General features: G+C 29.2%; 1 protein-coding gene across 1 annotated transcript in view; it reads left to right on the forward strand.

The window, feature by feature from the left end:
- The first annotated feature begins 3869 nt into the window (after positions 1-3869).
- The window catches only part of LOC129958847 (uncharacterized), a 30610-nt gene continuing 20851 nt past the window's right edge, over positions 3870-13628 (forward strand). The window contains exon 1 of the mRNA XM_056071568.1: positions 3870-4170. Within this exon, the coding sequence (XP_055927543.1) occupies positions 4092-4170 (79 nt within the window). The 5' untranslated portion in view covers positions 3870-4091. The remainder of the gene's footprint in view (positions 4171-13628) is intronic.

Consider the following 13628-nt stretch of genomic DNA (forward strand, 5'->3'; position numbering starts at 1 on the left):
TGAAACTGCATTTAATTTATAAATTTTCAATAAATATATTAATGCAATTCTGACGAGACAAATATTTTCTAGTAAGAATTCCAAATGTAATATCTCATTCAGTCAATTCTTATTCTTAATGACAACGAACAACTGAAATGACTTGAAATATTTTAGAGAATTATAAAATAAAGCATGTAAAAGGTAAGCAAGAAAAATGTGAAATTCCATTATTTTACTTTCTTTAATAAGATAAGAACTCCACAAACTATGCATTTCGGAAAAGGGAAAAAGCTAGTTAGCTCAATACTTCGTTTTGAAGCTGTTTTTGGAAAGGAACTCACAATTGTTAACATAGGTCAGGTTACATGAAAAAGCTACATATGGACATCCTAAAAAAAGCATTTTTTAGTTAACTTATAAGAAAGAAAATATTAATTGAATAAATGAAGGTTAATTTATTTCTTCTAAGAGAAAGGTCTCTCAAGATCATTATAATCTAACAAAATTAATTCTTATCAATGCATGTACGAAGCTCAAAATAGTTTTGATGATTATGACCCTTTCAAAACCATGTATGAATCAGTTATCGAATGCTATCAACTACAATACATAATTTTAATTCTAAAATTTAAATTCAATATGTTTGATGCATACTTTTTTTAATTTCCATATTTCTGTTTGCTTAGTTTTACAATATAAATAATTCTGCTTTTCTTCATATGACAAAAATATTCTCTTCTAATAAAGAACTCCTTATTTCAACTCGCCAATGTAACTAATGTTCATTTCCGGATTCGAAAACCTTCACGCCTTTGCGCATGCTTCAGGATACGTTTATTTCGTCAAAAGAGGGGTGAAATGAAAAATAAAAGGAAATATTTACATTTAGAAGTAGGGTGAATTTAGATTACTCACAAAATTAGAAGGTGTAATAACTGCCCATCTTTCTGTGTACCACCACTTAGTGAAGTACAATCGTCGAAAAGAGCTAATCTGGGAATTCTGAAACGAACAGTCACTTGATTATCAAATCCCTGTAGAATGTCAGAATTTTCTTTATCCGTCTGTGAATTAATATGCTTAAAAAGCATAACTGCTTTCCACACTTTGAATCCATAAAAAATAAAATACTGGAACAAACTAACAATCCGAAGTTAAATTTGGATTTTAAAAGAGGCTTTTGTTATTTTGAAGCGCGGTTGGATCACATATACGATAACTGAGCTCTCGTCTTCTACTGTATAACCAGTCTATCCAATCCAGTGATACTATCCTAATCAGTTATATGACCTGAAGTACTGCAGATTTTTGGAAGTGATCTACATCCCCTGGCCAAATTATTAGATGCATACGGGAAATTTTATGCATGTATAATACTGTTTAAAGGAGTGTACATAGTATAGAACGTTTGGATACCACCGGATAAATTATGCAGAATAAGAATACTCATTTTGAGGACATAAAAGTTGCTCAAGAAACCATGCCTCTACGATGCACAGTAAAAAAGAAAATCATATCATATCTAGAAGCACAAAAAATAAGCTTTGATATAAACATAAACCATGGTACTAGAAAGACACAGTAGCCGCATAAATAGCTGCTTTCGAGGATACGCATGCGCATATACATTGTTTAACACCACAAAATCCGTCGTCATTGTCTCGACTAAAGTGAAGACAGGATGTAAATAAGAAACTAACGTTTTCTAAAATAAGTAAGGTTCGGAAATCCAATTGCATTAGACGTTCTCAAATCCACAGAAGTCAGAACTAGGGGCATCTCTACACTGGGTCATATAACTGGACATCCACGTCCATTCCAATAACCAGGGTATTTCATTATTTTAAAATGAGCCGAAGGACGGCCTTCATTTATGTAACAGACACGCGCCTATTGTTCATCTCTCTTACATTCCTTCCCTTTCGTAAAACTTTAGGAATATTTTTATTATTATTATTTTTTAAATATTATATTTTTTGCTTCCGTTTTGGAGGTTCGTAAAATTCAGTAAAGGTTCTGAAATTTTTCTTACATCAGATGTGATGCTGTACTACTCCTTTGCAATTTTCTTGAAAGTTATGCGTCTTAAATTTATAGTTTTCTGGACAACTTTTTTTTTCACTCATTACAAGGATTCCTGGTCATCTATAAAAATGACTTTTAATGAACATGGGTTAAGTAATGGGTTTCAAGGTAAAAAACCATTCTCATCTAAAGTAAACCAGAAATGTCAGCAATTTTCCAGAGATAGCTATAACAAGGACTTATAATTTTGGATTAACATTTTGTTTCATTATTTTAAAAAAATGAAATGTTTGGCACAAAGAATGAATTAAGCGATAATTATGCAGTAAAAATAATTAAACATGGGGTAGATTTTTTTTATCGATTGGGGGTGTATGGTAGTAGTAAGAATTGGAGATATACCATAATTTCCTGCGTATAATCCGCAGGTTCTACTTTTAGTCCTGACAAAACAAATTTCAGCAGATAATACGCACCTCCTTGTAATCTACGGATTATACGGCGAATTATCCGCTGCTACAGATTATTAGTAACGATTACAGTGTTCATGTTTTTTAACAGATAATCTTCGAATTATAGGCAAGAAATTATTGTAGCACTTATTGAGTCCAAAATGGGTTACTTAACTATCTTTTTTTTTTTTTTTTTTTTAATGCGTTTAGGATTGAGAAATTGGAAATGTAACAAAGTTTGCTTTTCCCACTTAAAGATTTCAAGGTTTAAAAATTATGAAGGAATGGTTACGATATCGGACTTTTAAGCCAATTGACCATCTTCAGCAGTCCCAGACTTTAACCCCATTAAGAATTTATCAGCATTTTTCAATAACTAAGTACGTCAAGAAACATTTCGAATAAGAAAAAGTTGAAAAACTTATCATTGAAGAATGGCAAGAAGTTTAAACTAAATTGACTAGAAGGAAAAATGACGAAATCTATATTTAGAAGTTTAAAGGCGGAGATAAAATACAAAAGGAAAGCAGACAAAATATTAATTGGTGCAAATTTATTCTTGTCATCAGTTTTTCCCAATTACTTTCTTTTACACTTAAAATTAAATGCATTTTTCTTTAAATTGAACTATTTCTTGTTGTATTTTGTTTTAAATGAATGATTTTAAGTGTTTAAATTATCTTCAAATAAGTTCTTAATTCAGCGCTTAATTCATCAATATATTTATTCATGTCATAAGTCAAAAATATGAATTATCAATAATATTATGAATAAGTCAAAATTATGAAAGAAAATATTTTATAAAGGAAAAATGGATTAGTTTTTCTAAACTCATTGCATTATAATCAAGTATTACTATGCTAATATTTTGCTATCGTTTACTTTAATTAGATATCAATGTATTAATTTTTATTGTTGTTATTAACAGATGATAATATGATCATTTTTTTCGCTCTTATTAAATCCAGGTTATGGAAATAAATTATGAAACCTTGTCTGTTTTTTGGTCAACGAAGAATTAACGAAACTTTTTGTCTTTAACATTGCAATACTTATGAAAGAAAATAATGTTAAATACTAAAAGAAAACGCAGACGATAATAAAAATTTCCTAATGTATCCGAATAAAATTCCATTTAAAAAGGCATATAAAATATAAACTCGAGGCAAGTAAAATAATACATATTAGCTTTTCAATGCGAAGGCCATTTTTATAGGTACTTTTTTATATGACTTGTATTGGCATAACCATATTCTAAATGAACGCTAAACACAAAAGAAATCGTCAGAAAAATATTTTTTTTTCTCTCATTTTCAACAATGACCTTGTCACCACATGCATGATAAAAGCGAAAGGTGAAATAATAGATGAGAGAAAGAAGGAATATTTCCGCCATGCTTCCTCTGTATTGCTCGGATAAGATAGAACGCGGCGCTCACCTTTAATCGTGCGTTTTATCGAATTGGTTTTAAGTTCTGGCAACTCTTTCCAAAAAGATTCTGCGGTTGCGTCAAACGCAACGAAAACATTGAACGGATTATTTTTATTAAAGAGCTACTCGCGAAATCGTATTTTGAATTTATTTTTTGAGAAATTGGCTAAAAAAAAGCTATATTTTGATGAAAGTAGACAATGGAAATTAGTGTAAAATGGATAGCGATCGGAATTTTGTGTTTCGAAATTTCTCTCTGCGCAGCTTATTACAATGAATGTAAGTTCTTTTATTCTTTGATTCGGTTTTTGAAATAATGACTTTTAATTTTTCGTCTTTTTGTAATTTCTAATCTTGTATAGTTCATATACTCAGATTTTTTCTGATATTTACATTTGTATTTATAATTAATATGTAATTTAAAAGGTACTTAATTTTTAATACTAATTTTTTTAGATATGTTTTGTTTTGTTTATGAATTTAAATTTGTTCGTAAGTTGTGGCATGGATTATGTATTTTGATATTCAAAAATTGTCGTTTGTATTTCTTTATTTAAGTAATGAACATTTAAGCTTCATGTGATAGAAAACTGATGCTAAATAGGTAAAGAAATAAAACAAAAATTTAGAATTATGAATATTCTACTTGATGTGTACGGCACAAATCATAAAAGTAATTTATGCTAACTCACTCCAATAATGATTTAAGCATTTTTTTTTTTTTTTTTTTTACTAATACATTAGAGAATTTCTTGAATAATCTTTTTATTTCAATAAAGCAGTTTAGTTTAAACTTTTGTCGGAGTAAAAATTTGTTTTGATAGCTTCAAATCAAGAATCAATATTCTTAAATCTTTTAAAAATATGAATTTATGTTAATAAAATTCTTTAAATGTTAATAAATAGTTTTTAGGACAACAGATGCATTCTTTTAAATCGACGTGGCAATTATTCTTACCAACTAATGAAAATTTAGATTTTACCATTTGTTTTTGTTTCGATTTTAATGTCGGTTTCCATAACATTCAAATCAATCGATAAGGGTAATAAAATGAGTATTTTAACAGCTTATCTTTGACTTGTTATTTTGAATAATACATAATTCGTTATTTCATTTCCTGTTTAATCGCACATTTCTTGTTATTATACAGTCAAACCGGTTTTTGTGGGGTAGGTAGGGATTGCATAAAAGAAATAGCACAAAAAAAATATTCCGGAACTTTATAAATAGCTATAACAAATAATTTTTTACAACATATTAAAGAAAAAAATTTTATGCGGAAAAAGAGGACCGAATAAAAAAGAATCTCATTTAAAAAATGTATCGAAGATTTACGAAATAATGAGAAAATACTTTCAAAATAAAATAAATAATTAAAATACACATTGGAACATTTAAAAAAATTTTTCTCATTTTAAACATAGGAAAATTTTCAATTTCGCATAATTCAATACTACTAATCCTAATCCAAAACGCATATCTTCTTGTAATGAACTGGCATAAAATCATTTTCATTACCTGAATATATTAGGATTTATTTATTTTTTTAAATATATTTATTTTATTTTGTAATATTGGAATTAGTTGACGTAATATGTATATACATTGCATACCATACACATTGTATTAGTGTATGTATATACTCTGTCAGAAAACATTTACAGCCGTGTTATAATATCAACACCGTTGGAATTCAAGTACCACATAAAAAAATCGCACAAAAATAAAATCGCATAAATTAGGACCGCCAGAAACAGGTTTCATTGTAGTTTGAAATGTATATTATCGGTATTTCTAAAAAAAATTCATTTAAAGTTTTCTTTTCTTTCAATATTAAATATTGCTTATGTTATTTTTTATTTCAAATCACATAATTGAATTATAAAATAGATATGATATTTTAAGTTCAAATCCCATGATAATTTCATAGCAGTACTATTGTTCGAATAGAAGCGAGTTTTTTTTCTTTTCTAGTTTAAAAAAGACTTCGTTGCAGAGAGATCTGCAATTTCATTCTAAACTTGCTTTTTTGATCTTAGCAGGTTTCTTAGATATAAAGCACTCCTATTTTAGATTTTATTCCTTTCCTAAAAAAGAAAAAAAAAACTTTCGACAACTAATTCTTTTATTTAAGACTAAGTGTCTTATTATTTTAAAACTGTTGCGCGGGTTGTGTTACCTTTTATGAAAAATTGTCGAAAGCCTATAATTTTTGACAAGATTAACCCTTGGCACTCGGAAAAGTAATTCGATGCATAATTATTCACATATCCAAGGATTTGTTTATCGCTCAGAAAAATAAATATATATAATTGTTTTAAGTTGAATTTCCTTGAAAAATAAATATATATTTTCTTCCCACTCTGTAGGCGTTTTTAACAATCAAAATGAAAATAAATAAATAAATAAAAAGTCAAAATAGTCTACCCTCTTGAATGGTACCTGAGTGAAGACACCCAAAGGCAAAGGGTTAAATTTAAGCATTCCCATCGGCAAATTTTCTTCATAAATATCGGCATTTATTTTTGCTTAAGAACTTTCCCGAAGTTCATAATTTAAAGTGTAAATGGGTTTATTAGTAATTATAGAAGATTTCTTTTTTTTTTATTTGCCAAATATTAGAAAATGGTCTTAAAAAATATTGGTTCAATTCAAAATTTTTTCATGCATGATTAATTTAGGATTAATTTTTAGAAAAACTCTTCGCTGGCATATTAACTCATAAAAAGATTTGTCTAAGATATGCTAAAACAAGTATTGAAAAAAATGCATATCGTCATCAAGTTTCTGATTTCAATTAAAAATTTCTCGAAATAACCATTTATATTTAATATAAAGCATTTATCCAGGGCAAAATAGATGAATCTTGATGAAATAAAAAGAATTTGGGCGAAGTTGAGTAAAGAGAAAGAAAAGAAACTCGACCAAAATTCTGATATAACAGATAAGTTATAACTCAAGAGTGATGCGATATCTGTGAAGTTAAATTACAGTGTGAGAGGGAATTGATTTGTTAAGTATGAAGAACACGGTTAGAAAGTTTCTTTATGTGACAATTTTTTTTTTCTTGTGCAACAAAACTTCCCAAAATGCAGTCTTAAATAGATAATGTTGAATTACCTATTTGTATCTATTGATCTCAAAATTGAAACATAGGCCTTATCTGCTCAAAAAGGGAGTTCTGATTATGAAACACTGCGCCACAGGAGCATTGTACTTTGGAGCTATCTGAATGATTATGCGTTGTTTAAATAGTCGAGGGCAGGGTGTTTCGAATGCACGAAAATATGCGGATGGGAGAGGCTCATTTGCAAACGCTTCAGTAAACAGTAAAGTTCGGCATGAATTACGAAACAGCTTATATTTACAAATGCGTGAATAAATATTTTAAAAAAAAAAGCCTTTCAGCAATTTTTAAATGGAAATGTTAAAAATATCTTGAAATTCTGTAAGTTTGAAAATAAACGAAGAATTTTCATGAAATTTGACGAGAGAGTATGAGTCATTTCAGATAAAAACGAGTAAGTTAGAATAACCCAATGCAATAGACGATAACGGCATAAACAATAACAGGCAAAATAGTGCCGACATGAAACGCAAGTAGTGAGTGGTTTCAAATAATCATCAGATTTTTATTTTAATTGCTATAAATAAAAATGAGTAATAAGTTAGAATAACACCAATGCAGCAAACGACAGCTGCAAAAACAATAACGAACAAAATAACACCTGCATCAAAAAGCAAAAAGTATGTGGTTTCAAATAATCATCAGATTTTTATTTTAATTGCAAACTGAGGATAGATTTTTCGATATGTATGGTTCTAAAATTAATTTCATAACTAGTTCATAATTGCAATAATAAGAAATATTTGTTTTATAAGATTCAGTCATTGAATAAAAAAACCTGACATTTAAAAATATTTTAAAGAATGTAATTTCTTAAGTTCAGAAGTATTCAAAGTTAGTTCTTCATATGCTATACAGAAATAGGGATTATTTTTATAATTAAAAATTATTGGTTTGTTTGGATTACTTTTTTCTCAAACATAAGTTGCCTTATTATGGAATACCCAATAGAATATGTTAAAATATTTCATTCTTAATTGAAAAAAAAAAAAAAACTTTTCTTATTTAGTGAGAATGAATTATAATTTTTTGAGAAATTTAAACGATTACGCTTATAGGAAGACATTTTAATTCGGCAAATCACTCAATTGACGAGAATGAAACCTGATAATTCAGTTTTTGATAAGAGTTGCTTATCAATTTCGTAATGATACATAAATTCTTTGAATTAAACTGAATAATATTGTTTACAAATGGATACATTACATTGGAAATAGAATTACAAAAATTAAAATGCAGTAAAATTTTTCATATACACGTGCAATGACCTCGATTATACATATACGATATAGGGAAAGATGCCAATTTAATTTTAAAATGATTTTTGAAAATGCCAGTTTAAGAGTCAAACATAGAAAATACCGCATACCCTGTTATTGGGATGAATTTAAAAATATCTAAGAAAGATAACTTCTTTAGATATGTCTGCATATGAGTTATTGTTTGACATATTTTTTAATATACCAATAGAATATTTTGATCTCCACCCTACCCCCTTTCAAAGCAGTTTTCTTATCTTGCATAAAAGAAAAAGAGAGCTTTGTTAAAATTGTCTCAGGAATGGTTTAGATCTGGAGGTTTATTTGGCCGTATTATACATAATATATTCGTTCAAAGTTAACCTATGTGTAAACCCCACGTTTGCTCATGTGTCAATCCCCATACTTCTGTGAAAAGATCCTGTAGTTTTCTTTGAGCTCCTACATAAAATCAAATACCTACTAAAAGATGCTGTGGGAATATTTTGTTTATAAAAGAAAGCAAATCGATATTACCAGAAACCGAGAATTATTTGTAAAAAGAAAAAAAAAAAAAAATTAAACTTTTTTGAAAAAATAAAGATAATTGATAAAAAATGTCTATTTGTATTTTTTTTTTATGTTCACTTCCGCTGAGCGAGTGTTTTCATGCAATTCCAAATGATTTCTGTAAGGTGTTTATTCAAATAAAAGTGATTAAAATGAAATTTGAAGTTAATATTTTATCTCAATTATTATGTCAAAACGCATTTTTCTTATCAGAAAAATTTCCCTGTGAAGAAATGCGTCTGAGTGATACAGCAGGGTGTTTTGGATGATCGACTCATCAACTTAAAGAAATAAAAATGCTGTTATGTATTTTCGCCATATCAGATTACGGTTCGACATTATATCCATAATTTACCATTGCCAGAAAAAATAGACGTGATTTCAATATCTATTAGTGTCATCTGTAAATCTAATCAAATGTTATAAAAGGAGCAATGGAACCAGTGTTATTAGAATGAACGATAGTTCAACCGAACAAGCATTTGTTATGCGACTAAGGTCATGTGAATGATTTACTGAATCTTCTAGCCTAAATCACATAACTCTTTGATATGCTCGTAAACATGAATATTACGGCATTCATTTTCATTGTACTTAAATTTCGAAATCACATTATTACACATTCATTTCTACATAGCCTTAATTTTCTGAAATTATTATAAATAATAGCCAATTTGTTCTTTAAGCATTTTCATTCTGTTTTGTCTTTTTTATTTCTACTGTCCGAAAATATCGCATAAATGTATCGATTTTTAAAATTGCCGTGAAAGATATTCTTTTCAATAACATCATAGAAAATTTCCTTCACAGTATGTATAATAATCTAAAAAAAAGATTTCAAAATCAGTAACAGTTCACTTAGGATGTAGTCTTTTTTGTTTAATCTTAAACTATAGTTAATTGGGTATTTCTTAGAGTTCCTTCCAATAGGGAATCTATACGTTTTATGTTATCACAGATAGTAATTTGGTACTGCTAGGCGACCGGAAATTTAACGGGAATAAGATGACATGAAATCCGTCCTCTTCCCCCCCCCCAGTAGAGAATTTGGGAGAGAGATATGGAATGTTTTCCAATATGACCAGGTTCGATATTACTAGACCCGTCCCTAAGTTGATCTTCCCCAGCTTCAAAACGGGGAATTAAAAAAAATAAAAACAAACTAAATCAACCAATATTTCTTCTTTTAACTGAAGAAAGAAGCAGATACTAAGAAGCTTTCAAAATTAAAAAGATAGATGTATTTTTCTAATTCTTTATAAAGGGTGACCCGAAATGAACGCAAAATTTGAATTTGCCACCGTTCGAGCAGTAAAGTGTTGGCAACCCTATTAAAAAACATTTGACAGCTGATAGTTTAGGGTTAGTAAAAATGGAGCGTTTCACGATAGAACATCGTGTTAATTCAAGATTTGGATTAAATAAAAAACACAGTTTTTTTTCCTCTAAATTATTTTTTTGTTGAATTGTAAAACACAAAGGATAGGGTTATGTATGCTATAACACATAGGGCAAATGGCCTCCACGGCTTTGCTGGCACATACGCACTTTTTTGTCGAAATTTTCTATGACCATTTTCCATAAATGTGGCTGAATTTCGTTGATACAGCTTTGATTGTCCTCCTTCAATACACGCGTGCTTGTTAGCTTTTGGGGCCGCGGTGGCCTGGTGGTAAGGTCTTGGCTTGTGAGCCGTAGGGTTTCAGGTTCGAGACCCGATTCTACCGAAGAACCGTCGTGTAAGGGGGTCTGTTGCACGTTAAATCTGTCATGCCAAACGTCCTTTCCCTGGTGTGGTGTAGAGAGGGAGGTGCCAGCTCAGGTGTTTTCCACGTCATCTGACCGCGGTTCAAAATTACGAGGTCCGTCCCAAAATAGCTCTAGTGTTGCTTTACAACGGGACGTTAATATAACTAAACGAAACTAAATTGTGGCCCTTTGATTGCAAATTACCCCATAAAAAGAAGTCCAATGGTATTAAATCACTCTATCTAGGGGGCCGATTCTCAAATTTTCGAACTGTAGCCGCCAGACTTTCATTAATTTTGAAATATTGTTCAGCAATGAAAACAAGTTGTCCTATCATGTAACGCTCCCTTTTCACTAACCTTAAACTGTCTGCTGTCAAATGGTTTTTTTAATAGGATTGCCAACACTTTACTCACTAGGTCGCCAACTCAATACTTGCGTTGATTTTGGAACACCCTTTATATCTTCAAAGATCAAAACAGTTTAAAAATTTTAGATTTAACTGTGTTTAACTGTAGATAATCATTTCTTTATTAAGTGCTTTTTCTAAACTTAGCAAGTTTCACGTTTGTATGGACGGTATTTGAAATTTTATAGTTTTTAATCCCTTATGGCATAGGATATTTTAATAATTTTAGAGTTCTTAATTACAAAATAATTACTAAATGGTTTGACAGAGATAGCTAGAAATTAATTTGGGAATTATTGATTTTTAGATACTATAATATTTCTAATCATGAAATATGAATTAAAAAGTGGAAAATAAAGAGAATAAAGAGTAAAAAGTTGAAAAAAAAGATTAAAAAATTGAAAATAATGAAATTAAAAATGTCTTAAGCTCTATTTTATTAATGTAGCATAAAGTAGAAAATAATATCTTTTTAACGAAAATCAAGCAAATGGAAAATCAAGTATCGAAATCACAAGAAAGAAATTCTTAAATATTTGTTGAAAAGTGAAATATATTCTAGTTTTGTTTTGACATCCATGCTTTTAATAAAAAAAAATCAATTAAATTAAGAAATTGAAATTATTGTAAAAAATTAAATTAAAAAAATATTCTTCAAATAGGAATAATATTAATGAGAACTAAAATATTTGCAGTTTTAACAAAATATGAAATGCTTAAATTCGGCACAAATGAGAATAAATATTCTTAACAATCTAGAATATCAGTATAAATATATTTTTTTCATAATGAACTTTTATATGAATTTTATGTTTAAAATATGAATATAAACTAAAAAAATTCAGCCGATTTGGTATAGGGTTTTATGTACGGCATTGTAGTGTCTGCATGATCATGTTGGTTCACGGATAAAACTTAGGCGTTTTTTGTCTTTTTTTAAAAAAAACTGCGATGATTATCATAAAAAATAAAGGCTAAAAACTTGGAAATAATAAATTTAAATACCTCTTTTATCAATGTATTAAAATGGAAAAATATTTTTTATTCAAAAGTCTGAAGGCGAAAACAAAAATTATAAAAACATGGGGCATAAAAAAAAACAATAAGCAAAGACTATAAAACCACAAAAAATATCATAAACAAAAATTACCGAATGTTCATTATATTAAATTTCAAATAACTTATGATTGTGATTCCATTTATTTCATTACTTTTTTTTTCTTTCCCTCTTTTTTTTTTCTTTTTTTGATGCATTGATGAAAACATTATTTATATTTAGTTATAATTCTCTAACCGAAATTATTATAACCTCTAACGTATACGCTAAGTAGATGAGTATTAAAAAAAAAAAAAAGTGAAAAAGGACTTGTTAATTTTAACTTACAATATCACACTCTTAAAACCCGTTTTTTTTTCTGTGTATATTTATTGTATTTCTATATTGTAAACGATGCATTTTTCAAATCTTTCAAATATCTAGTTTCATATGTCGAAAAATACTGCCAAATAACGAAATGCCTGGTAATGGATTCAATCAGAAAATGATATAACATTTTCGCGGAGTGAAAGATTTTTAGAATAACAGAAATTAAATATTTAGTCCAAGACTTTTACTTTCTCGTATCTGAAGTACAGAGTCATCAAACTGTAACAATCATCATTGTAATCATAAAAATAATAACAAACAAACAAACAAAAAAATTCGAATTCGAAATTTTGACGACTTACCACGTTTCAGACTTCCCCGTGTTCGAAAAACACATTTTCGACATTGTCTCTCTGTCTGTGAATGTTCAAATTTGGAGATTTCTATCAAATTTTGAGCAAATCTCTGTTCTGACTTGCTGGTCGAGTATAGGTGAACCCGATAACTACAAAATACAAAAAGCTAGATAAATAAAACTTGGCATACATGTTTAGCATCTAGAATATAAATTCTTATCAGACTTCGAACCCAAATCTGTCAAAGAGTTGGCAGTCTATCGGACTGTACTTTCGCGCGCATGTAAACGCAAAAACTCTATGAACGCAGTGACCTAAATAAATGAAATTTGGTATATAATGTTATGACTGCAATTATAGTTATTTGTCAAATTTTGGTTTCAATTGGTTTAAAACAACATGCCTAAAACAGAAATTCGATTATCGGGCACCTATTGTTAAAATCCAGGCGAAAAAATCGCCAAGGATTACACGTTAAATCATTAAAAATGCTGAAGTCGCGCCAAAGAACAATATTTTGTAACTATTATTCCAAAATGCCATGTAAGGCATTTGTAACCTTACCTAAGTTTAGTTTAGTTCAGTTATATTAACGTCCCGTTTTAAAGCAACATTAGGGTTATCTTGGGACGGACCTCGTAATTTTGAACCGTGGTCAGATGACGAGGACGACACCTGAGCTGACACCCCCCCCCTTCCACACCACACCAGCTGAAAGACGAATCTTACCCAAGATTTACAGTTTTATGCGAGGGAGGTGGAAGATAACACCTTTATAAGAAAATATGCGCGAAAAGTCGGAAAGAAAGACTGCAAAATACATATTTGTATGATAGATTCAATAAAAATGCTAGATTCACGCAAAAGATCTATATTTCGTAACTGTTGTTCGTAATTGTTGTTGATGCTTGGCAAGGCGTT

Source organism: Argiope bruennichi, chromosome X1 (assembly GCF_947563725.1).
Source record: "Argiope bruennichi chromosome X1, qqArgBrue1.1, whole genome shotgun sequence".
Classification (NCBI taxonomy): Eukaryota; Metazoa; Arthropoda; class Arachnida; order Araneae; family Araneidae; genus Argiope; species Argiope bruennichi.